Source organism: Gobius niger, assembly GCF_951799975.1.
Source record: "Gobius niger genome assembly, contig: SCAFFOLD_107, whole genome shotgun sequence".
Lineage (NCBI taxonomy): Eukaryota > Metazoa > Chordata > Actinopteri > Gobiiformes > Gobiidae > Gobius > Gobius niger.
The window spans coordinates 62,760-87,886 of record NW_027639302.1 but is presented as its reverse complement, the minus strand read 5'-3'; the positions used below and the strand labels follow the sequence as shown (position 1 = coordinate 87,886).

At 44.3% G+C, this 25,127-nt stretch overlaps 1 protein-coding gene across 2 annotated transcripts in view; it reads left to right on the top strand.

Annotated features, from left to right (window-relative positions):
• Positions 1-487: 487 nt before the first annotated feature.
• nup160 (nucleoporin 160) overlaps positions 488-25,127 on the top strand; it is a 59,120-nt gene continuing 34,480 nt past the window's right edge. For both annotated transcript variants that reach the window (XM_079583074.1, XM_079583073.1), the window contains exons 1-14: positions 488-591; positions 1,409-1,514; positions 3,663-3,873; positions 4,902-5,124; positions 7,343-7,530; positions 7,598-7,834; positions 9,796-9,893; positions 9,970-10,054; positions 10,737-10,805; positions 11,734-11,817; positions 14,329-14,499; positions 22,177-22,276; positions 24,306-24,471; positions 24,558-24,688. In XM_079583074.1, coding sequence (XP_079439200.1) covers positions 501-591; positions 1,409-1,514; positions 3,663-3,873; positions 4,902-5,124; positions 7,343-7,530; positions 7,598-7,834; positions 9,796-9,893; positions 9,970-10,054; positions 10,737-10,805; positions 11,734-11,817; positions 14,329-14,499; positions 22,177-22,276; positions 24,306-24,471; positions 24,558-24,688 — 1,960 coding nt within the window. In that variant the 5' untranslated portion in view covers positions 488-500. The remainder of the gene's footprint in view (positions 592-1,408; positions 1,515-3,662; positions 3,874-4,901; positions 5,125-7,342; positions 7,531-7,597; positions 7,835-9,795; positions 9,894-9,969; positions 10,055-10,736; positions 10,806-11,733; positions 11,818-14,328; positions 14,500-22,176; positions 22,277-24,305; positions 24,472-24,557; positions 24,689-25,127) is intronic.

The window sequence follows — 25,127 nt, the reverse complement described above, 5'->3', positions numbered from 1 at the left end:
AGTGACAAAAACTCATCAAAAAAGTGACAAAAATTCTACAAAAATTCAACAAAAATTTAACAAAAATTCAGCAAAAAAGTGACAAAAATTCAACAAAAAGTGACAAAAATTTAACAAAAATGTGACAAAAATGTGACAAAAATTCAACAAAAATTCAGCAAAAAAGTGACAAAAATTCTACTAAAATGTGACAAAAAGTCAACCCAAAAGTGACAAAAATTAAACAAAAAGTGACAAAAATTCACAAAAATCTAAAAAATCCCCCCCAAAAACGAAAAAAAAAAAAAAAAACATAAAAAGGTGACACAACACAGCAACAACGCGAGAAAAAAGATCAGTTTTGTGGGTCCACAGTGGCGCTTATGGCCTCTATAGTTACTTAGTACTGCTTTCACAGGTATAACTAATATCAACTTCTTTTTTGACACGAAAAGTTGCACAGTGCTCCTTTAAAAGTTTGAACTCTCCTCCTCTGACGTCACTGGGTCCATGAGGACAAGATGGCGGCGGCGCTGGAGAGAAGCTTCATCGAAATCTGCGGCTTCGAGAGAGAAACGCAGCGCAGATTCAGAGAAGTGACAGTGAATCTCGGTGAGCGACAGAGACGTGCGGGTCCGGGCTCCCCCCCCGAGGCGCAAACTCTGCGTCAAAACGAACAATAAGCGCGTTAGAGGCGCAAACTGGCGTTGGCGGCTAACCGGGAGCTAACACGCTTTAGCCGCTAGCTGTAAACTCCAGTGTTGTTCCCGCGTCAGCGCCACTAAAACACTTTTAGACTCGAGTGTGTGTTTGGAAAGCGTTCTGGACGCACGTGTTCACTCACATACACATACAAACATACTAGCATGCAGAAACATACTAGTGTAACATACATGCAGAAACATACTAGTGCAACATACATGCAGAAACATACTAGTGTAACATACATGCAGAAACATACTAGTGTAACATACATGCAGAAACATACTAGTGCAACATACATGCAGAAACATACTAGTGTAACATACATGCAGAAACATACTAGTGCAACATACATGCAGAAACATACTAGTGTAACATACATGCAGAAACATACTAGTGTAACACAGTAATAACCTTTAGTGAAGTTATTCCACCTGTCAGAGCGCGGTTACTTCCACAGCTTCTGTTTGAAAGTTTGGCTCATGTTTCATTCATTCATCATGTGATCATATGTGATAAAGGTGTAGGTGAAGCTGAATGACACGGGGGTGCACGACTGTTTACAGCTGATGGATTTGTTGATGGACCAAAACAAGGCTTCATTTGAACTAAATTATGATATTTTGAGGTTTCCTGGTCTTTTGTCTTAGTCTGTGATGGTAAAATATGAGACATGTGAGATCTGTGTCCCCAACAGAGACCAGGCTGATGATGTTCTCGTTCTCAGGTCTGAATGCTCTCCCTGGAGGAAAGTTCCCCGACAGCGCTGGAGCTTTTCACTACGAAGAGAGCGGGAAACTACTGTCAGTCACAAGCAACAGGTTTATTCACTGGTGAGTCGCGATTAAGTCTTTACACGTGTGTAGTCGGCACTGTTAAACGGTTCCTACTTGGAACCGACCGAAAAGCTCCGGTCGGGGGAGGTATCGAAAAAATAAAATTCTTTCGGGGCCAGTTTTCGGTTCTTTTTCTCTCCAGACCCGCATTGAGTCTAAAAAAAATGCACGTTTGTCCAGATAATGAGCCGCTTCAGCACAAATGGAGCGAAGAAAAGCTACACCTTATAGCTATAACTTACAGACTTCACAGACGCGAGAACTGGGGTAGCCTATGAACTGGCGAAGCTACAACGTACTAAACTTCTGTAACAGAGATGGCAGAGCCGCGGTCTGCGTCAGGACTGAGCCAGGTCTAAACCAGGACTTACTCCGGTCGTAAAACCCAGAGCTAAACTAAACCAGTTATAAACCAGGACTAAACCAGGACTGAATAAGAAACTTTAGTTTTTAGGCAAATTGAAAAGCAAAACCAAGCAGTGACAACAAGAAAGACGTCTTTACCTTTAGCGACAGACCCGGAGGCGGAGCTTACAGGCTGTTGGGCGGAGCTTGCGTGCTGTTACAACTTTACAGCAGCTGTAGAGACGGGAATATCCAGGCTGGTTTATAGAAAAGCGAGCGCTCACTCTGTATTAGACATTGGACCATGTAAGGATCTTTGACGTGTGGAGCTTTCGCTTCATCAAAGTGCAGTGAGTTTAGAAAAGTTTATCTGAAAGAAACCGTGTCCTGATGTGGATCTGACTCTGCAGCTCAGGAGGAATAACGTCCTTTCTCTCTTATCTCTGCTTAAGTGGAAATTGTGCTGAAAACACGAGGTTACAGGCGACGCTGCTGCTCCTGTGGAGCCTCTGTTGTGCTGTTTTCTGTCTTTTTCCTGAATGATGCTTTTAATACATGTTATTCTTATTGAATTATAAAAACATAGGCATCAAAAAAAAGTACCGTTAAGGCACCGGAACTCACGTGCTGTTACAACTTTACAGCAGCTGCAGAGACGGGAATATCCAAGATGGTTTATAGAAAAGCGAGCGCTCACTCTGTATTAGACATTGGACCATGTGAGGATCTGTGACGTGTGGAGCTTTCGCTTCGTCAAAGTGCAGTGAGTTCAGAAAAAGCAGGTATCGTTAAAGTACTTGGTATCGGAAAAAAACGAACGGTATCCTTCCCTATGCATGTGTGAATATGCACTTTCCCGAACAAACAGGAGCACGCTTTGGCTCTGGGGCATTGACGACGTTCTGCAACGGTCCTGGAAACTGAGGAATATTCATGACATGTTTCAGCGATTCACACGGGCGTCACACTGGTGTTCAGCTGCAGATTTCACACAAAAAATCCCACATTAAATTAAATCCGGTTCGGCCTCCGTGATCTTAGAAAGTCATTCAAACCAATGTTGCACAGTCCCAACGCTCCGACGAGTCCGGGTCCGGTTACCGAGGCGTCCGCCAACGGAAAGATCCTTAAGAAGCCCTGTGGGTCAAGCTGACAGAAAAACACGAATCTCAGCTGAGAGAGACGAGTTCTTGTTTCATGTGGAGAATATGACAAACTAAATCATTCGTCATGTAGAAATGTAAAACAGATTAATTATTTATTCATTTTCCCTCCATTTCATTTATTTTACATTTGTATCATTTGTTTGAGGTGAAACAACCAAGAAACTTCCTAACGACAAAAGGGCAGAAAAAACACTTTCCAAGTTTTTCTTTTTTTTCCTCCCCCCCCATTTTTAAACACATTTTTTTGGGTTTTTCCCCAAAAAATCCCCCCAAATTGTCTCCAATATTTCCCAAATTTACCCCATGTTTTCCACTTGTTTTCCCAAGTTTTTCCCTAAATTTCCCCCAAAATGTGTGTGTGTGTGTTTTTTTTATTTACCCCCAAATATTCCCCAATATTTACCCCATGTTTTTCACTTGTTTTTCCCAATTATTATTCTTTTTTTTCCAACTTGTCTTTCACTTTTTTATTTTTGTTCTACATTTTTTATAACCAACAGCATCAAAACTTGAATATAAAGATTTAATGTTTCTTTTCGGTTCCTGCTTTTATTTTTTATTCACTTTTATGACGTCATGTGAATGTCCATGAAATCCCTGGGTGTGACCTGATGTTTCCCGTCTGGTTCCCCAGGTCGACATGTGGGGACAGCGTGCAGTTCGTGGAGCTCTCCCTGGACACGAACCTCCTGAACAACGCGGTGAAGCTGAGGTTCAGTCACTGCGCGGTGCTTCCCGGCGGCGTCAGCGTCCAGGAAACGCTCAGCAACGTGGTCGTCCTCGTCTGCACCAACCAGAGCGTCCACCGGCTGGTCCTGCCCCACCCCACGCGCATGTACCGCAGTGTGAGTGCAGAGCCCCGCCCTCCCGCAGAGCCCCGCCCTTCTCGCAGAGCCCCGCCTTCCCCCAGAGCCCCGCCTTCCCGCAGAGCCCGCCTTCCCGCAGAGCCCGCCTTCCCGCAGAGCCCCGCCTTCCCGCAGAGCCCCGCCTTCCCGCAGAGCCCCGCCTTCCCGCAGAGCCCCGCCTTCCCGCAGAGCCCCGCCTTCCCGCAGAGCCCGCCCTCCCGCAGAGCCCCGCCTTCCCACCGAGCCCCGCCTTTCCACCCACAGAGCCCCGCCTTCCCGCCCCAGAGCCCCGCCTTCCCGCAGAGCCCCGCCTTCCCGCAGAGCCCGCCTTCCCGCAGAGCCCGCCTTCCTACAGAGCCCGCCTTCCCACAGAGCCCCGCCTTCCCACAGAGCCCGGCCTTCCCACAGAGCCCCCGCCTTCCCACAGAGCCCCCGCCTTCCCGCAGAGCCCCGCCTTCCCACAGAGCCCCGCCTTCCCGCAGAGCCCCGCCTTCCCACAGAGCCCCGCCTTTCTACAGAGCCCCGCCTTCTCACAGAGCCCCGCCTTCCTTCCCCTAGAGCCCCGCCCTCCCACAGAGCCCCGCCTTCCTTCCCCTAGAGCCCCGCCTTCCCGCAGAGCCCCGCCTTCCCGCAGAGCCCCGCCTTCCCTCCCACAGAGCCCCGCCTTCTCACAGAGCCCCGCCTTCTCACAGAGCCCCACCTTCCCACAGAGCCCCGCCTTCTCACAGAGCCCCGCCTTCCTTCCCCTAGAGCCCCGCCCTCCCACAGAGCCCCGCCTTCCTTCCCCTAGAGCCCCGCCTTCCCGCAGAGCCCCGCCTTCCCGCAGAGCCTCGCCTTCCCGCAGAGCCCCGCCCTCCCGCAGAGCCCCGCCTTCCCGCAGAGCCCCGCCTTCCCGCAGAGCCCCGCCCTCCCACAGAGCCCGCCTTCCCTCCCCCAGAGCCCCGCCCTCCCACAGAGCCCCGCCCTCCCACAGAGCCCCGCCTCCCCAGGGCTGTCAGTCAAACTAAAATAACCGTGATCTCCTTCAGGAGCTGATGACGGAGCAGCACATGCAGTCCATCTTCACCGACGTGGGCAAACTCAGCCTCCAGGACGGGCCCCACAGCGCCGCCATCCCCAACGCTGGGAACTACACCTCCAGCCCCAACAGCGCCACCTGCTGGATCAGCCACAAGGGAGAGGCCCACTACGCCCTGGCCACTCCCACCGGAGGCATCACCGTGGTTACGCTGCCGCCGCACGACACACAAGGTACAATTTTCCCCCAAAAATGTCCAAACTTTTCCAGCATTTTCAAACATTTTCCGGACTTTTCAAAAAATTCTCAAACTTAAAAAAAAATAATAATAATTCTCAACGGTTTCAAAAATTTTCCAAAATTTTCCAAAATTTTCTAAACTTTTCCAAACATTTTCAAAATATTTCCCTTTTTTTTTTTTATTCCAATACAATCCCCCAAAATGTCCTAAAAATGTAAAAAACATTTTCAAAAAAATCCACACATTTAAACTGAAAACGGAAAATTAACTCTTACAAACTGCTCCGTTAAAAAAAAAAAAAATCCAATATTTTTTTATAAATTCCAATAAAATCACCAAAAAATTCCCAATTAAAAAAAAAATGTTAAAAAAATCCCCCAAAATGTTCTACAATTTTCTTAACTATTGCATTTTTTTCTAACTGTTTAAAAATGTAAAAAAAAATAAAGAAAAAAAATCCAAACTTTTCCAACATTTTCAAAACTTTTCCAAAATCTGAAAAGAAATAGATAACTTCAAAACTGTCCCAAAATTCCCAACATTTTCAAAATATTTCTTTTTTTTTTTTTATTCCAATAAAATCCCCCATAATGTCCTAAAAATGTAAAAAAAAAAATCTAAACTGCTCCAAATGTTACAAAAAAAAAAATCCTCAAAAAATTCCACACATTTTTTTAAACTGTTCCAAAATCATCCAACTCTTGCGAACTGTTCCAATGTTTAAAAAAGAAAAAAAAATCAATATATTTTTTTAAATTCCATAAAATCACCCAAAAATTCCCAATAAAAAAACCCCATCTAAAATGTATATTAAAAAAAAAGTTCTAAATTTTTCTTAGCTTTTACAATTTTTTCTAAGTGTTTTAAAAATTGAAACAAATTAAATTTTTCCAACATTATTGTCCAAAAAAATTCCCCAAATGTTCTAAACTGTTCCAACAGACTTTTTCAAACTCCTGCAAAGTGTTGGAGTCACTTCCTGGATAAATCTCCAGCTCAAAGAGACAAAACGTGGAATAAACATCGTGAAGAGTTTGTGTTTTAAGGAGAAAATGATCTAAAAAAAACGTCATTAACCAGAGTTACCGTAGTGCAGTCCTGTGAGTCTGGTCTAACCTTGGTTCTCTGTGGGGTCTGGTCTAACCTTGGTTCTCTGTGGGGTCTGGTCTAACCGATGTTCTCTGTGGGGTCTGGTCTAACCGATGTTCTCTGTGAGTCTGGTCTAACCGATGTTCTCTGTGGGGTCTGGTCTAACCTTGGTTCTCTGTGGGGTCTGGTCTAACCGATGTTCTCTGTGAGTCTGGTCTAACCTTGGTTCTCTGTGGGGTCTGGTCTAACCGATGTTCTCTGTGGGGTCTGGTCTAACCGATGTTCTCTGTGGGGTCTGGTCTAACCGTGGTTCTCTGTGGGGTCTGGTCTAACCGATGTTCTCTGTGAGTCTGGTCTAACCGATGTTCTCTGTGAGTCTGGTCTAACCGATGTTCTCTGTGGGGTCTGGTCTAACCGATGTTCTCTGTGAGTCTGGTCTAACCGATGTTCTCTGTGAGTCTGGTCTAACCGATGTTCTCTGTGGGGTCTGGTCTAACCGATGTTCTCTGTGAGTCTGGTCTAACCGATGTTCTCTGTGAGTCTGGTCTAACCGATGTTCTCTGTGAGTCTGGTCTAACCTTGGTTCTCTGTGAGTCTGGTCTAACCTTGGTTCTCTGTGAGTCTGGTCTAACCTTGGTTCTCTGTGAGTCTGGTCTAACCTTGGTTCTCTGTGAGTCTGGTCTAACCTTGGTTCTCTGTGAGTCTGGTCTAACCGTGGTTCTCTGTGGGGTCTGGTCTAACCGATGTTCTCTGTGGGGTCTGGTCTAACCGATGTTCTCTGTGGGGTCTGGTCTAACCGATGTTCTCTGTGGGGTCTGGTCTAACCGATGTTCTCTGTGGGGTCTGGTCTAACCGATGTTCTCTGTGGGGTCTGGTCTAACCGATGTTCTCTGTGGGGTCTGGTCTAACCGATGTTCTCTGTGGGGTCTGGTCTAACCGATGTTCTCTGTGGGGTCTGGTCTAACCGATGTTCTCTGTGGGGTCTGGTCTAACCGATGTTCTCTGTGGGGTCTGGTCTAACCGATGTTCTCTGTGGGGTCTGGTCTAACCTTGGTTCTCTGTGGGGTCTGGTCTAACTGTGGTTCTCTGTGGGGTCTGGTCTAACCTTGGTTCTCCTCCAGGCTCCTTGTCCGTGGTGGAGTTGCTTCGCTCCTCTGTGATGCGGAGGATCAGTGGCTGGATGCCCAGTGCGATTCGCGGGGACCAGACCTCGGACCTGGTGCTCAGTTTGTCCGTGCGGGAGGTGGAGGACGACTGCTTCATCTTCGCGCTGTGCCAGGACCACAAGCTGCGGCTGTGGTCCCTGCGGGTAACCCTGACCCCCCCTCAGTGACGTAGATGTTTCTCCAGTCCATCTGACGTGTGTGTCTCTGTAGGACCAGCTGTGTCTGCTGGAGGCGGACATGTTGGAGTTCATGCCGGCGCGGCGAGGGGTGAAGCGTCTGGCGGGACAGGGTCACCGGGTCAGGCTGATGTTCTCCCCGACCACCGGGCTCTGCGTCTGCGTCTACCTGGCCTTCCCTCAGAGCGGCCAGTTCACCGTCCTGCAGCTGGTGGCCACGGACAACCAGCGCTACAGCCTGGAGCACATCTCCACCCTGTTCTCCACCCAGGTGAGGAGCACATCCCCCCCTGTTCTCCACCCAGGTGAGGAGCACATCCCCCCTGTTCTCCACTCAGGTGAGGAGCACATCCCCCCCTGTTCTCCACCCAGGTGAGGAGCACATCCCCCCCTGTTCACTCAGGTGAGGAGCACATCCCCCCCCCCTGTTCTCCACCCAGGTGAGGAGCACATCCCCCCCTGTTCACTCAGGTGAGGAGCACATCCCCCCCCCCTGTTCTCCACCCAGGTGAGGAGCACATCCCCCCCTAGGGCTGCTCGATTATTGAAAAAATTATAATCACGATTATTTTTGTCATAATTGAAATCACGATTATTCAAACGATTATTTGTTGCCTTTAAAAAAAAACATCAAAAAAGTGACAAAAATCCATTAAAAAAAGAAAAAAATCCATTAAAAAAGTGACAAAAATCCAGCAAAAAAGTGACAAAAATCCCCCCAAAAAAGACAAAAATCCAGCAAAAAAGTGTCAAAAATTTCCCCAAAAAAGACAAAAATCCAGCAGAAAAATGACAAAAATCCATCAAAAAAATGACAAAAATCCATAAAAAAAAGACAAAAATCCAGCAAAAAAGTGACAAAAATCCCCCCAAAAAAGACAAAAATCCAGCAAAAAAGTGACAAAAATCCAGCAGAAAAAAGACAAAAATCCATCAAAAAAGTGACAAAAATCCATAAAAAAAAGACAAAAATCCAGCAAAAAAGTGACAAAAATCCCCCTAAAAAAGACAAAAATCCAGCAAAAAAGTGACCAAAATCCAGCAGAAAAAAATGACAAAAATCCAGCAAAAAAGTGACAAAAATCCAGCAGAAAAAAGACAAAAATCCAGCAAAAGTGACAAAAATCCATCAAAAAAATGACAAAAATCCAGCAAAAAAGTGACAAAAATCCCCCCAAAAAAGACAAAAATCCAGCAAAAAAGTGACAAAAATTTCCCCAAAAAAGACAAAAATCCAGCAGAAAAAAGACAAAAATCCATCAAAAAAGACAAAAATCCATCAAAAAAGTGACAAAAATCCATCAAAAAAGACAAAAATCAAGCAAAAAAGTGACAAAAATTTCCCCAAAAAAGACAAAAATCCAGCAGAAAAAAGACAAAAATCCATCAAAAAAGACAAAAATCCATCAAAAAAGTGACAAAAATCCATCAAAAAAGACAAAAATCAAGCAAAAAAGTGACAAAAATCCAGCAGAAAAAAGTGACAAAAATCCATCAAAAAAATGACAAAAATCAAGCAAAAAAGTGACAAAAATCCAGCAGAAAAAAGTGACAAAAATCCATCAAAAAAGTGACAAAAATCCAGCAGACAAAAGACAAAAATCCTGCAAAAAAGTGACAAAAATCCAGCAAAAAAATGACAAAAATCCAGCAAAAAAGTGACAAAAATCCAGCAGAATAAAGACAAAAATCCAGCAAAAAAGTGACAAAAATCCATCAAAAAAGTGACAAAAATCCATCAAAAAAATGACAAAAATCCAGCAAAAAAAAGACAAAAATCCCCCCAAAAAAGACAAAAATCCAGCAAAAAAGTGACAAAAATCCATCAAAAAAATGACAAAAATCCATCAAAAAAATGACAAAAATCCATCAAAAAAATGACAAAAATCCCCCCAAAAAAGACAAAAATCCAGCAGAAAAAGTGACAAAAATCCATCAAAAAAGTGACACAAATCCCCCCAAAAAAGACAAAAATCCAGCAAAAAAGTGACCAAAATTAAAAATTTGAAAAAAAAAAACATTACAAAAAAATAAATTAAAAAAAAAAAATTATAATCGATTTTTTGCGATTATGCTAATTTTGTAATCGTTTACTGTTATCGAAATCGTAATCGATTTTTGATTAATTGCACAGCCCTATCCCCCCCTGTTCTCCTGTTCTTCCCTTCATTGCTTCACTCCTGGTCCTGAACCTGGTCCTGAACCTGGTCCTGAACCTGCTCTGTTCTTCAGGAGACCCTGGTGGACTTCAGCCTGACCTCCACGGAGATCTGGGGCCTTTGGGTCGACGACTCCAGCCTCACCATCGTCAAATACATCAACTTCGAGCAGTGAGTGGATGAGGATGATCACAGAGATGAAGATCATGAGTGTTTGATGTTCCTCAGCCTGTGTTGTCTTCGTCAGTAACTCCGCGGGGCAGTGGAACCAGGTCTTCACGCAGCCGCCGCCTGAAGAGGAGGTCCACATCGGCGTGGAGCAGGACCCGCGGGTAAAAGAGGAGGAGGAGGGAGAGGAGGAGAGAGAGAGAGGAGAGAGAAGGGAGGGAGGGAGAGAGAGAGGAGAGAGGAGGGAGAGAGAGGAGAGAGGAGGGAGAGAAAGGAGGGAGAGGAGGAGAGGAGGAGGAGGGAGAGAGAGAGGAAGAGGGGAGAGAGGTTAATCAGAAAGGAGTGTTTCATTAAACATGCAATATCATCCCCACAATATCATAAATCAGTGACTTTGATCAAAACTAGCCTCGGTTTAGCTTAGATTTCTCAGGAACTGAGAGATGTAGAATTACTCTGTTTCCACCTATGGAGAGCTGAGAGTCCCAGCTTTCAAACGAGTATGTGTCCAGCATGTGTCCATAGCTATAACATAGAATATGCTCTGCTGCTGCAAATATCATGAAAAATGATCTGGATTGTTGGCTCTACAGATAAATCCCCAAAACAGCGCGGCCTCAATGTGTTAAAAACCACTCAAACATTTCCCAAACTTTAAAAAAACAACATTATTTTCCAAAACGTTTCCAAAGTGACTCCCACAGGAGAAGATCAGGAGAAAACCACAAAACTAATGTGACTCTGCAGGAAAGCTCCATGTTTGACCTGCAGAGTCTCTGCATCTGAAGCTTTGGTTAAAGCTCATGATAAAAATGTCCTGAACTCTGACCTGCCGTGTTTTATCAGGAGACGTATCTGGAAGTGCTGTTCTCTCCTCTCAGCTTCACGGCCGCCGCCATCGTCAAAGCTCTGCAGGTGAGACCACACAATAACACAACACAACAACACAACACAACAACAACACAACAACAACACAACAACACAACAACACAATAACACAACAACACAATAACACAACAACATCGTCAAAGCTCTGCAGGTGAGACAACACAACACAATAACACAACACAACAACACAACAACAACACAACAACAACACAACAACACAACAACACAATAACACAACAACACAATAACACAACAACATCGTCAAAGCTCTGCAGGTGAGACCACACAATAACACAACAACACGACAACACAACACAACAACATCGTCAAAGCTCTGCAGGTGAGACAACACAATAACACAACAACACAATAACACGACAACACAACACAATAACACAACACAGCAACATCGTCAAAGCTCTGCAGGTGAGACAACACAACAACAATAACACAACCCTTTGGAAACGCTGACCCGACATTTTATGCAAATTTTGGCTTTAAAGTTTCTTGTTTCAAAGTTATTCTTTACATGTTAAAATCAGATGTGTCGTTTGAAAGATGAAATCACAACATAAAGTCATTTATTTATGATTTATTCATGATATATTTATGATATATTTATATATTTCTGATTTATTTCTGATTTATTTCTGATTTATTTCTGATTTATTTCTGATTTATTTATGACATATTTCTGATTTATTTGACATATTTATATATTTCTGATTTATTTATATATTTCTGATTTATTTCTGATTTATTAATATATTTCTGATTTATTTATGATTTATTTATATATTTCTGATTTATTTCTGATTTATTTCTGATTTATTTATATATTTCTGATTTATTTATATATTTCTGCTTTATTTATATATTTATGACATATTTATATATTTCTGATTTATTTCTGATATATTCATATATTTCTGATTAAAACATGTTTGTGTCTCAGATCTACAGACGTGGCTCGGACAGATCGGCTGATTTGACCTGGGAGTCTCTGAAGAGGGAGGTGACGGTCGCCGTGGAGACCGAGGTACAAACACCTTTACACGTGATGAAACGCCAAGGCCATGGGAACCCAGGGTGCTGAGGGCGCTGCAGCAGCCCCTGGTGGATAGTTTGTGAACTGCAGGCGATATTAACCCCTTAACTCCCACCTGAACCGAGCGCATTTTCTCCAGCTTTACCCCAATCCAAAAGCTTCTGGAAAAAAGGTGTGAAAATAGCAACAAAACTGAGACGGAAACAAGGATGGAAAAGTGACAAAAGTGAGAAAACATTGACAAAAATGTGACCAAAAAATTTGTAAAAAATGGACAAAAATTGACAAAAATTGGACACAAAATTTGACGAAAAATTGAGAAAAAAATGGACGAAAAAGTGTAAAGAATTTAACAAAAAAATGCAAATAATTTGACGAAAAAATTGACAAAAAATTGACAAAAAATTGACGAAAATTTGACAAAAATGAGATGCCAGTCCAACAAAAAAAGTGATGAAAAAAATCTGACGTGAGGAAAAAGATCCATTTAGTTTTGTAGGTCTTTCAAATGAGGCGTTACACTGGCCTACAGGATTTGGGTAAAGCTGAACTGGAGAAAATGCTCTCGGTTTAGGCGGGAGTTAAGAGGTTAATAAACAGAAGAAGTATTTTGGGGGTAAATTTTGTCCCTCAGCGCCCCCTAACTAAAACATCTTCCCACGGCTCTGTGAAACGTTTCCTCTGTGCTGAAACAAATAGTGGAATAAATTGGGAAAAGTTTTGAAAAATGAGGGAAAAAAACAGAGAAAATGTTAGGACAAAAAATGAAAAAAGATTTTGAGGAAAACATGTAAAAAATAATAATAAAAAGGTTAAAATGTGACGCCCATCGCTGAAGGTCAGAAGAACTCTTTCACATCTAAACCCGTCCTGATTATGTAGATTTGTAGCGACAATAAAGGCTCTGGTGCCGTTCAGCAAAATAAAGAAAAAAGGGGAAAACAAGTGGAAAAATGATGGTGAACTTGAGAAAAATTAGGGAGAAATTTTTAAATATTTGTGGAAAAACGTGAAAAGAAAAAAAAAATATTGATCTGGGAACATTTTAGAAATTTAGGGGAAAACATTTTGTTGAGTTGAATTTTTTTTTTTTAATAGTGGAATAAATTGGGAAAAATGTTCAAATCGTGGGTAAATTTGGGAAAAAAAGTTGGAGAAATATATTGGGGAAAAAATGTTTTTTTTTTTTAAATAGTGGAATAAATTGGGAACATTTTTTTGAAAAAATTGAAGAAAAAAAATACTGTGAAAATGTTGGGAAAAAATTGGAGGAAAAAAAGAAAAATCTTGTGAAAATTGTGGAAAAAATATGTAAAAAGAAAAAAAATGGGGATTTTTTTTTTTTTTAAACGTAATAAAAAAATGGGGAGAAAATTTTGGTAAAATGGGGGGAAAAAACAAGTGTTATAATGGGGGATAAAAGTGAAAGACAAGAATAAAATGTGAAAAATAGTGAAATAAATTGGTAAAAAGTTTCCTCTGTGGTGAAAAAAAAATATTGATCTGGGAAAATTTTAGAAATTTAGGGGGGAAAATTTTGTTGAGTTGAATTTTTTTTAAAATAGTGGAATAAATTGGGAAAAATGTTCAAATCGTGGGTAAATTCGGGAAAAAATGTGGGGAAATTTTGGGGAAATATATTGGGGAAAAAATGTTTTTTTTTTAATAGTGGATTAAATTGGGAACATTTTTTGAAAAAATTAAAGAAAAAAAATACTGGGAAAATGTTGTGAAAAATTGGAGGAAAAAAAGAAAAATCTTGTGAAAATTGTGGGAAAAATATGTAAAAAGAAAACAAATGGGGATTTTTTTTTTAGGGAAAACGTAATAAAAAAATTGGGGAGAAAAATTTGGTAAAATGGGGGGAAAAAAACAAGTGTTATAATGGGGGATAAAAGTGAAAGACAAGAATAAAATGTGGAAAAATAGTGAAATAAATTGGTAAAAAGTTTCCTCTATGGTGAAAAAAAAAAAAATATTGATGGGGGAAAATTTTGTTGAGTTGAATTTTTTTTTAAATAGTGGAATAAATTGGGAAAAATGTTCAAATCGTGGGTAAATTCGGGAAAAAATGTGGAGAAATTTTGGGGAAATATATTGGGGAAAAAATGTTTTTTTTTTTAAATAGTGGAATAAATTGGGGGAAAAAATTTGAAAAAATTGAAAAAAAAAAATACTGGGAAAATGTTGGGTAAAATGTGACAAAATTTTGGGGGAAAAACAAGTGTTATAATGGGGGGTAAAAATGAAAGCGAAGAATAAAATATTGGAATAAATTGTTAAAAAGTTTCCTCTGTGGTGAAACGTCGTGTGAGAGTTTCCTCTGTGGTGAAACGTGGCGTGTGCTGAAACGTCGCGTGTGCTGAAACGTCGCATGTGCTGAAACGTTGCGTGTGCTGAAACGTGGCGTGTGCTGAAACGTCACGTGTGCTGAAACGCCTGTGTCCTGAAATGTCGCGTGTGCTGAAACGTTGCATGTGCTGAAACGCCTGTGTCCTGCAGCTCCAGAGCAGCCTGACGGAGTTCGAGTTCTCGCAGGAGGAGTACCGGCAGCTGCAGGTGGAGTTCTGGGCCAAGTTCTACGCCTGCTGCCTGCAGTACCAGGAGGCCCTGGCCCTGCCCCTGGGCCTCAGCGTCAGCCCCCACACGGGCCTGGCCTGCCTGCTCAAGAAGGTGAGGCTGGACCGGACCGGGGTCTGGACCGGGGACTAAACCCGACTGGACCGGGGACTAAACCCGACTGGACCGGGGACTAAACCCGACTGGACCGGGGACTAAACCCGACTGGACCGGGGTCTGGACCCGACTGGACCGAGGACTAACCTGACCAAGGACTAAACCGACCAGGGACTAAAGAGACCGAGGACTAAACCGACCGGCGTCTGGACCGGGGACTAAACCCGACTGGACCGGGGTCTGGACCGGGGACTAAACCCGACTGGACCGGGGTCTGGACCGGGGTCTGGACCGGGGACTAAACCGACCGGCGTCTGGACTGAGGACTAAACCGACCGGGGACTAAACCGAGGTCTGGACTGAGGACTAAACCGACGTCTGGACTGAGGACTAACCTGACCAAGGACTAAACCGACCGGCGTCTGGACTGAGGACTAAACCGAGGTCTGGACTGAGGACTAAACCGACCAGTGTCTGGACTGAGGACTAAACCCGACTGGACCGAGGACTAACCTGACCAGGGACTAAAGAGACCGGGGACTAAACAGACCGGCGTCTGGACTGAGGACTAAACCGACCGGGGACTAAACTGACCGGGGACTAAACCGACCGGGGACTAAACCGACCGGGGACTAAACCGACCAGGGACTAAACCGACCGGCGTCTGGACTGAGGACTAAACCGACCGGCGTCTGGACTGAGGACTAAACCGAGGTCTGGACTGAGGACTAAACCGACCAGTGTCTGGACTGAGGACTAAACCGACCGGGGACTAAACCGACCAGGGACTAAACCGACCGGGGTCTGGACTGAGGACTAAACCGACCGGGGACTAAACCGACCGGGGACTAAACCGACCGGGGACTAAACCGACCGGGGACTAAACCGACCGGGGACTAAACCGACCGGGGACTAAACCGACCGGGGACTAAACCGACCGGGGACTAAACCGACCGGGGACTAAACCGACCAGGGACTAAACCGACCAGGGACTAAACCGACCAGGGACTAAACCGACCGGGGACTAAACCGACCAGGGACTAAACCGACCGGGGACTAAACCGACCGGGGACTAAACCGACCGGGGACTAAACCGACCGGGGACTAAACCGACCAGGGACTAAACCGACCGGGGACTAAACCGACCGGGGACTAAACCGACCGGGGACTAAACCGACCGGGGACTAAACCGACCGGGGACTAAACCGACCGGGGACTAAAGAGACCGGGGACTAAAGAGACCAGGGACTAAAGAGACCGAGGACTAAAGAGACCAGGGACTAAAGAGACCGAGGACTAAAGAGACCGAGGACTAAAGAGACCAGGGACTAAAGAGACCAGGGACTAAAGAGACCAGGGACTAAAGAGACCGAGGACTAAAGAGACCGAGGACTAAAGAGACCAGGGACTAAAGAGACCGAGGACTAAAGAGACCGAGGACTAAAGAGACCGAGGACTAAAGAGACCGAGGACTAAAGAGACCGAGGACTAAAGAGACCGAGGACTAAAGAGACCGAGGACTAAAGAGACCGAGGACTAAAGAGACCGAGGACTAAAGAGACCAGGGACTAAAGAGACCGAGGACTAAAGAGACCGAGGACTAAAGAGACCAGGGACTAAAGAGACCGGGGACTAAAGAGACCGAGGACTAAAGAGACCAGGGACTAAAGAGACCAGGGACTAAAGAGACCAGGGACTAAAGAGACCGAGGACTAAAGAGACCGAGGACTAAAGAGACCGAGGACTAAAGAGACCGAGGACTAAAGAGACCGAGGACTAAAGAGACCGAGGACTAAAGAGACCGAGGACTAAAGAGACCAGGGACTAAAGAGACCGAGGACTAAAGAGACCGAGGACTAAAGAGACCAGGGACTAAAGAGACCGGGGACTAAAGAGACCGAGGACTAAAGAGACCAGGGACTAAAGAGACCAGGGACTAAAGAGACCAGGGACTAAAGAGACCAGGGACTAAAGAGACCGAGGACTAAAGAGACCGAGGACTAAAGAGACCGAGGACTAAAGAGACCGAGGACTAAAGAGACCAGGGACTAAAGAGACCGAGGACTAAAGAGACCGAGGACTAAAGAGACCGAGGACTAAAGAGACCAGGGACTAAAGAGACCGAGGACTAAAGAGACCGAGGACTAAAGAGACCGAGGACTAAAGAGACCGAGGACTAAAGAGACCGAGGACTAAAGAGACCGAGGACTAAAGAGACCAGGGACTAAAGAGACCAGGGACTAAAGAGACCGAGGACTAAAGAGACCGAGGACTAAAGAGACCGAGGACTAAAGAGACCGAGGACTAAAGAGACCAGGGACTAAAGAGACCAGGGACTAAAGAGACCAGGGACTAAAGAGACCGAGGACTAAAGAGACCGAGGACTAAAGAGACCGAGGACTAAAGAGACCAGGGACTAAAGAGACCGAGGACTAAAGAGACCGAGGACTAAAGAGACCAGGGACTAAAGAGACCGAGGACTAAAGAGACCAGGGACTAAAGAGACCGAGGACTAAAGAGACCGAGGACTAAAGAGACCAGGGACTAAAGAGACCAGGGACTAAAGAGACCAGGGACTAAAGAGACCGAGGACTAAAGAGACCAGGGACTAAAGAGACCGAGGACTAAAGAGACCAGGGACTAAAGAGACCGAGGACTAAAGAGACCGAGGACTAAAGAGACCAGGGACTAAAGAGACCGAGGACTAAAGAGACCAGGGACTAAAGAGACCGAGGACTAAAGAGACCAGGGACTAAAGAGACCGAGGACTAAAGAGACATAAAGAGACCGAGGACTAAAGAGACCAGGGACTAAAGAGACCGAGGACTAAAGAGACCAGGGACTAAAGAGACCGAGGACTAAACCGACCGAGGACTAAAGAGACCGAGGACTAAAGAGACCGAGGACTAAAGAGACCAGGGACTAAAGAGACCAGGGACTAAAGAGACCGAGGACTAAAGAGACCAGGGACTAAAGAGACCGAGGACTAAAGAGACCAGGGACTAAAGAGACCGAGGACTAAAGAGACCGAGGACTAAAGAGACCAGGGACTAAAGAGACCAGGGACTAAAGAGACCGAGGACTAAAGAGACATAAAGAGACCGAGGACTAAAGAGACCAGGGACTAAAGAGACCAGGGACTAAAGAGACCAGGGACTAAAGAGACCAGGGACTAAAGAGACCGAGGACTAAAGAGACATAAAGAGACCGAGGACTAAAGAGACCAGGGACTAAAGAGACCGAGGACTAAAGAGACCGAGGACTAAAGAGACCAGGGACTAAAGAGACCAGGGACTAAAGAGACCGAGGACTAAAGAGACCGAGGACTAAAGAGACCGAGGACTAAAGAGACCGAGGACTAAAGAGACCAGGGACTAAAGAGACCGAGGACTAAAGAGACCGAGGACTAAAGAGACCGAGGACTAAAGAGACCAGGGACTAAAGAGACCGAGGACTAAAGAGACCGAGGACTAAAGAGACCAGGGACTAAAGAGACCGAGGACTAAAGAGACCGAGGACTAAAGAGACCAGGGACTAAAGAGACCGAGGACTAAAGAGACCAGGGACTAAAGAGACCGAGGACTAAAGAGACCGAGGACTAAAGAGACCGAGGACTAAAGAGACCGAGGACTAAAGAGACCGAGGACTAAAGAGACCAGGGACTAAAGAGACCAGGGACTAAAGAGACCAGGGACTAAAGAGACCAGGGACTAAAGAGACCGAGGACTAAAGAGACCGAGGACTAAAGAGACCAGGGACTAAAGAGACCAGGGACTAAAGAGACCGAGGACTAAAGAGACCGAGGACTAAAGAGACCAGGGACTAAAGAGACCAGGGACTAAAGAGACCGAGGACTAAAGAGACCGAGGACTAAAGAGACCAGGGACTAAAGAGACCAGGGACTAAAGAGACAGAGGACTAAAGAGACCAGGGACTAAAGAGACCAAGGACTAAAGAGACCAGGGACTAAAGAGACCGAGGACTAAAGAGACCGAGGACTAAAGAGACCGAGGACTAAAGAGACCGAGGACTAAAGAGACCAGGGACTAAAGAGACCAGGGACTAAAGAGACCAGGGACTAAAGAGACCAGGGACTAAAGAGACCAGGGACTAAAGAGACCAAGGACTAAAGAGACCAGGGACTAAAGAGACCGAGGACTAAAGAGACCGAGGACTAAAGAGACCGAGGACTAAAGAGACCGAGGACTAAAGAGACCAGGGACTAAAGAGACCGAGGACTAAAGAGACCAGGGACTAAAGAGACCAGGGACTAAAGAGACCAGGGACTAAAGAGACCAAGGACTAAAGAGACCAGGGACTAAAGAGACCGAGGACTAAAGAGACCGAGGACTAAAGAGACCAGGGACTAAAGAGACCGAGGACTAAAGAGACCGAGGACTAAAGAGACCGAGGACTAAAGAGACCGAGGACTAAAGAGACCAGGGACTAAAGAGACCGAGGACTAAAGAGACCGAGGACTAAAGAGACTGAGGACTAAAGAGACCGAGGACTAAAGAGACCAGGGACTAAAGAGACCGAGGACTAAAGAGACCGAAGACTAAAGAGACCGAGGACTAAAGAGACCGAGGACTAAAGAGACTGAGGACTAAAGAGACCGAGGACTAAAGAGACCAGGGACTAAAGAGACCGAAGACTAAAGAGACCAGGGACTAAAGAGACCGAGGACTAAAGAGACCGAAGACTAAAGAGACCGAGGACTAAAGAGACCGAGGACTAAAGAGACCAGGGACTAAAGAGACCAGGGACTAAAGAGACCGAGGACTAAAGAGACCAGGGACTAAAGAGACCGAGGACTAAAGAGACCAGGGACTAAAGAGACCAAGGACTAAAGAGACCGAGGACTAAAGAGACCAGGGACTAAAGAGACCAGGGACTAAAGAGACCAGGGACTAAAGAGACCGAGGACTAAAGAGACCGAGGACTAAAGAGACCGAGGACTAAAGAGACCGAGGACTAAAGAGACCAGGGACTAAAGAGACCGAGGACTAAAGAGACCGAGGACTAAAGAGACCAGGGACTAAAGAGACCAGGGACTAAAGAGACCGAGGACTAAAGAGACCGAGGACTAAAGAGACCGAGGACTAAAGAGACCGAGGACTAAAGAGACCAGGGACTAAAGAGACCAGGGACTAAAGAGACCGAGGACTAAAGAGACCAGGGACTAAAGAGACCGAGGACTAAAGAGACCGAGGACTAAAGAGACCGAGGACTAAAGAGACCAGGGACTAAAGAGACCAGGGACTAAAGAGACCGAGGACTAAAGAGACCGAGGACTAAAGAGACCAGGGACTAAAGAGACCGAGGACTAAAGAGACCGAGGACTAAAGAGACCAGGGACTAAAGAGACCAGGGACTAAAGAGACCAGGGACTAAAGAGACCGAGGACTAAAGAGACCAGGGACTAAAGAGACCGAGGACTAAAGAGACCGAGGACTAAAGAGACCGAGGACTAAAGAGACCGAGGACTAAAGAGACCGAGGACTAAAGAGACCGAGGACTAAAGAGACCAGGGACTAAAGAGACCGAGGACTAAAGAGACCGAGGACTAAAGAGACCAGGGACTAAAGAGACCGAGGACTAAAGAGACCAGGGACTAAAGAGACCGAGGACTAAAGAGACCAGGAACTAAAGAGACCAGGGACTAAAGAGACCAGGGACTAAAGAGACCAGGGACTAAAGAGACCAGGGACTAAAGAGACCGAGGACTAAAGAGACCGAGGACTAAAGAGACCGAGGACTAAAGAGACCGAGGACTAAAGAGACCGAGGACTAAAGAGACCAGGGACTAAAGAGACCGAGGACTAAAGAGACCAGGAACTAAAGAGACCAGGGACTAAAGAGACCGAGGACTAAAGAGACCAGGGACTAAAGAGACCGAGGACTAAAGAGACCAGGGACTAAAGAGACCGAAGACTAAAGAGACCGAAGACTAAAGAGACCAGGGACTAAAGAGACCGAGGACTAAAGAGACCAGGGACTAAAGAGACCGAGGACTAAAGAGACCAGGGACTAAAGAGACCGAGGACTAAAGAGACCGAGGACTAAAGAGACCGAGGACTAAAGAGACCGAGGACTAAAGAGACCGAGGACTAAAGAGACCAGGGACTACAGAGACCGAGGACTAAAGAGACCGAGGACTAAAGAGACCGGGGACTAAAGAGACCGAGGACTAAAGAGACCAGGGACTAAAGAGACCAGGGACTAAAGAGACCAGGGACTAAACCGACCAGGGACTAAAGAGACCGAGGACTAAAGAGACCGAGGACTAAAGAGACCAGGGACTAAAGAGACCGAGGACTAAAGAGACCGAGGACTAAAGAGACCAGGGACTAAAGAGACCGAGGACTAAAGAGACCGAGGACTAAAGAGACCGAGGACTAAAGAGACCGAGGACTAAAGAGACCGAGGACTAAAGAGACCAGGGACTAAAGAGACCAGGGACGAAAGAGACCGAGGACTAAAGAGACCAGGGACTAAAGAGACCGAGGACTAAAGAGACCAGGGACTAAACCGACCAGGGACTAAAGAGACCAGGGACTAAAGAGACCAGGGACGAAAGAGACCAGGGACTAAAGAGACCGAGGACTAAAGAGACCGAGGACTAAAGAGACCAGGGACTAAAGAGACCAGGGACTAAAGAGACCAGGGACTAAAGAGACCAGGGACTAAAGAGACCGAGGACTAAAGAGACCAGGGACTAAAGAGACCAGGGACTAAAGAGACCGAGGACTAAAGAGACCAGGGACTAAAGAGACCGAGGACTAAAGAGACCGAGGACTAAAGAGACCAGGGACTAAAGAGACCGAGGACTAAAGAGACCAGGGACTAAAGAGACCAGGGACTAAAGAGACCAGGGACTAAAGAGACCGAGGACTAAAGAGACCGAGGACTAAAGAGACCGGGGACTAAAGAGACCAGGGACTAAAGAGACCGAGGACTAAAGAGACCAGGGACTAAAGAGACCAGGGACTAAAGAGACCGAGGACTAAAGAGACCGAGGACTAAAGAGACCGGGGACTAAAGAGACCGAGGACTAAAGAGACCAGGGACTAAAGAGACCAGGGACTAAAGAGACCGAGGACTAAAGAGACCGAGGACTAAAGAGACCGAGGACTAAAGAGACCAGGGACTAAAGAGACCGAGGACTAAAGAGACCGAGGACTAAAGAGACCGAGGACTAAAGAGACCGAGGACTAAAGAGACCGAGGACTAAAGAGACCAGGGACTAAAGAGACCGAGGACTAAAGAGACCAGGGACTAAAGAGACCAGGGACTAAAGAGATCGAGGACTAAAGAGACCGAGGACTAAAGAGACCGGGGACTAAAGAGACCGAGGACTAAAGAGACCAGGGACTAAAGAGACCGAGGACTAAAGAGACCGAGGACTAAAGAGACCGAGGACTAAAGAGACCAGGGACTAAAGAGACCAGGGACTAAAGAGACAGAGGACTAAAGAGACCGAGGACTAAAGAGACCGAGGACTAAAGAGACCGAGGACTAAAGAGACCGAGGACTAAAGAGACCGAGGACTAAAGAGACCAGGGACTGATGATGTCACGAGGTGGAGTGACTGTGCCTCCACCTGATGATGTCACGAGGTGGAGCGACTGTGCCTCCACCTGATGATGTCACGAGGTGGTGCTTTGTTCCCAGGGCTTCGTGTCGTTCCTGTTGCCGTGTTTCGCTGTGGATCATTTGTACCTGTCCTTGGATAAATACCTGGTGTCCGAGGACGAGACGCCCATCACTGAAGGTCAGAACTTCTAAACCTTAGTCCTGATTATTGAGGAAAATAAAGGCTCTGGTGCTGTTCAGCAAAATAAATCAAAAAGGGAAAAACAAGTGGAAAAATTAGGGGGAAATTTGGAGAAATTTAGGGAAAAACGTAAAAAAAAAAGTAGGAAAATGTTGGAGAAAAATTGAAAATATTGGGTAAATTAGAGAAAAAATATGTAATAACAATGGGGAGATTTAGGGGAAAAACATAAAAAAAAGGAAAAATTTTGAAAATAAAAATACAAAAAAAACTCAAACAATTTGGTAAAAATGGGGGATTAAAGCGAAAGACAAGTTGGGGGGAAAAAAGTGGAATAAATTGCGGAAAATTTGAGAAATTTTGAGAAATGTAAAGAAAAAAAAAATACTGGGAAAAAAAATTGAGAAAAAAAATGGGGAAAATTTTAAAATCTTGGGAAAAAATATGTAAAAAAAATAAATGAATAAATAAATAAAATGGGGAAATTTAGGGAGAAAAAAAAAGAAATTTGAGGAAAAACGTAAATAATAATTTTTAAAAATGTGAAGAAAAAAAATACTGGGATAATGTTGGGAAAAAATATGTAAAAAATAAAATAAAATGGGGAAATTTAGGGAGAAAAAAACGAAAAACTTGAGATAAAAAATTGGGGGGAAACATTTTGAAAAATGTGAGAAATTAGGGAAGAAAAAAAGGAAAATTTGTGGAAAACTCAAAAATGTTATAATGGGGATAAAAATGAAAATGAAAAAAATGACATTTGGGAAAAAAAGTGAAAAATAGTGGAATAAATTGGGGAAAGTTTTGAAAAATGGGGGGAAAAACTGAAAATGTTGGGACAAAAAAATGGGAAAATTTGGGGAAATAAGTTGGAAAAATATATTGGGGAAAAAAACTCAAACATTGGTTAAAATGGGGATAAAAGTGAAAGACAAGTTGGGAAAAAAAAAAGTGAAAAATAGTGGAATAAATTGGGGAAAATTTGAGAAATTTTGAAAAATGTGAAAGAAAAAATACTGGGGAAAAAAATTGAGAAAAATAATGGGGAAAATGTTAAAAGCTTGGGAAAAAATATGTAAAATAAAATAATAAATAAATAAAATGGGGAAATTTAGGGAGAAAAAAAAAGAAATTTGAGGAAAAACGTAAATAAAAAAATTGGGGAACATTTTGAAAAATGTGAGAAATTTAGGGAAGAACATTTAAAAAAAAAAAACATTTGTGGAAAAAAATGTTTTAATGGGGATAAAAATGAAACACAAGTTGGAAGAAAAAAAAAATTGCAATAAATTGGGAAAAGTTTGGGAAAAAATTTAAATTGTGGGTAAATTCGGGAATAAATACGTTAAAAATGTGAGAAAATTTGGGGGAAAAAGTTGGAAAAATATATTGGGGAAAAAAACTCAAACATTGCTTAAAATGGGGGATAAAAGTGAAAGACAAGTTGAAAAAAAACAAAAAAATAGTGGAATTAATTGGGGGAAAATTTGAGAAATTTAGAAAAAAAATATTGGGATAATGGGAAAAAAATGGGGAAATTTTTAAAATCTTGGGGAAATTTGGGAAAAAATATGTTAAAAAAAATAAAATGGGGAAATTTAGAGAGAAAAGAAAAAATTGAGGAAAAACGTAAATATAAAAAAAATGGCGGAAGGATGTTTTTTTTTTTTTTTTAAAGGAAAATTTGTGGGGGGAAAAAAGTTATAAAAAATGTTATAATGGGGATAAAATGAAACACAAGTTGGAAAAATAGTGGAATAAATTGGGAAAAGTTTTGAGAAATGGGGGAAAAAACTGAGAAAATGTTGGGGGAAAAAATGGACAAAAAATTGGGCAAAAATTGGAGGAAAATATGTAAATAAAAAAAAAGGTTAAATGGGAGGAAAAATACCTCAAATAAATGATACAGATGCAGAAGGATATATTAACATTATTATTATTTAAGTATCATTAAAGTTCTGGAATCAGAAGAACTGTAGCTAAAGTAAAACGGTGAGAATGTTCCCGTGACGCTGTGTCCCCTCAGACCCGGACGTGGCCCGGGACGTGTTCCAGATCGCTCAGTGTCTGCGTCTGGTCAGCGACGCCGTCTCTGGGGAAATGTCCTTCGAGATGGAGAAGGCGTTGGACCAGCTGGAGTCTCCGGAGCGAGCGGCGGAGCTGGTGCTGGACAACATGCTCTCCACCGACAGGTCAGAGGTCGTCGCTGAAGTGGAGGAATCTGAGGAGCAGGAACAGAAACTGGAGATGTTTGAGGTTAACGCTCGTGTGTTTGCAGTGAGAATGTGATCGAGGACATCCAGAACAAACTGCAGGACGTGAGGAACCCGGTGTCGGCCATGAACGTGTTACTGCGAGAGATGGACCTGGAGACGGACGCGGAGCCGCCAGAGCCGCCGCTCAGCTCCGGTACGAGCTCCTCAAATAACCTTTCACCTCCCTCTTTACAGCAGCTTCATCAAACTCTGACCTTTGTGTGACCTCCTCCTAAACCAGGGGTGCCCAAAGTGAGGTCCGCGGGCCAAATTTGACCCAATTCTGTTGGCCCGCCAGAGGGTGACCTACTTTTGCGCTGCCTGTGGTTAATACTAACTCTCTTTCATTCATTCTCGATGGTAAATATGGATGCAGTACACTTTTTGACCACCAGCGTCAAATTGGGGGCGCTGTTTCACCCCTTGGTGTCTTGGTGTTTATCAATCACAGAGCGTTGTAGCAGCAACTTTCACAGTTTTCCAACTTTTATTGCAAAGGTCGTTGACGTCGACAACAGCATATGTTAAAAAGTGACTTATAAAAGAATTGATGCTGAACTGACACTTTCAAAATAATCTAATGTGGCGTTTTC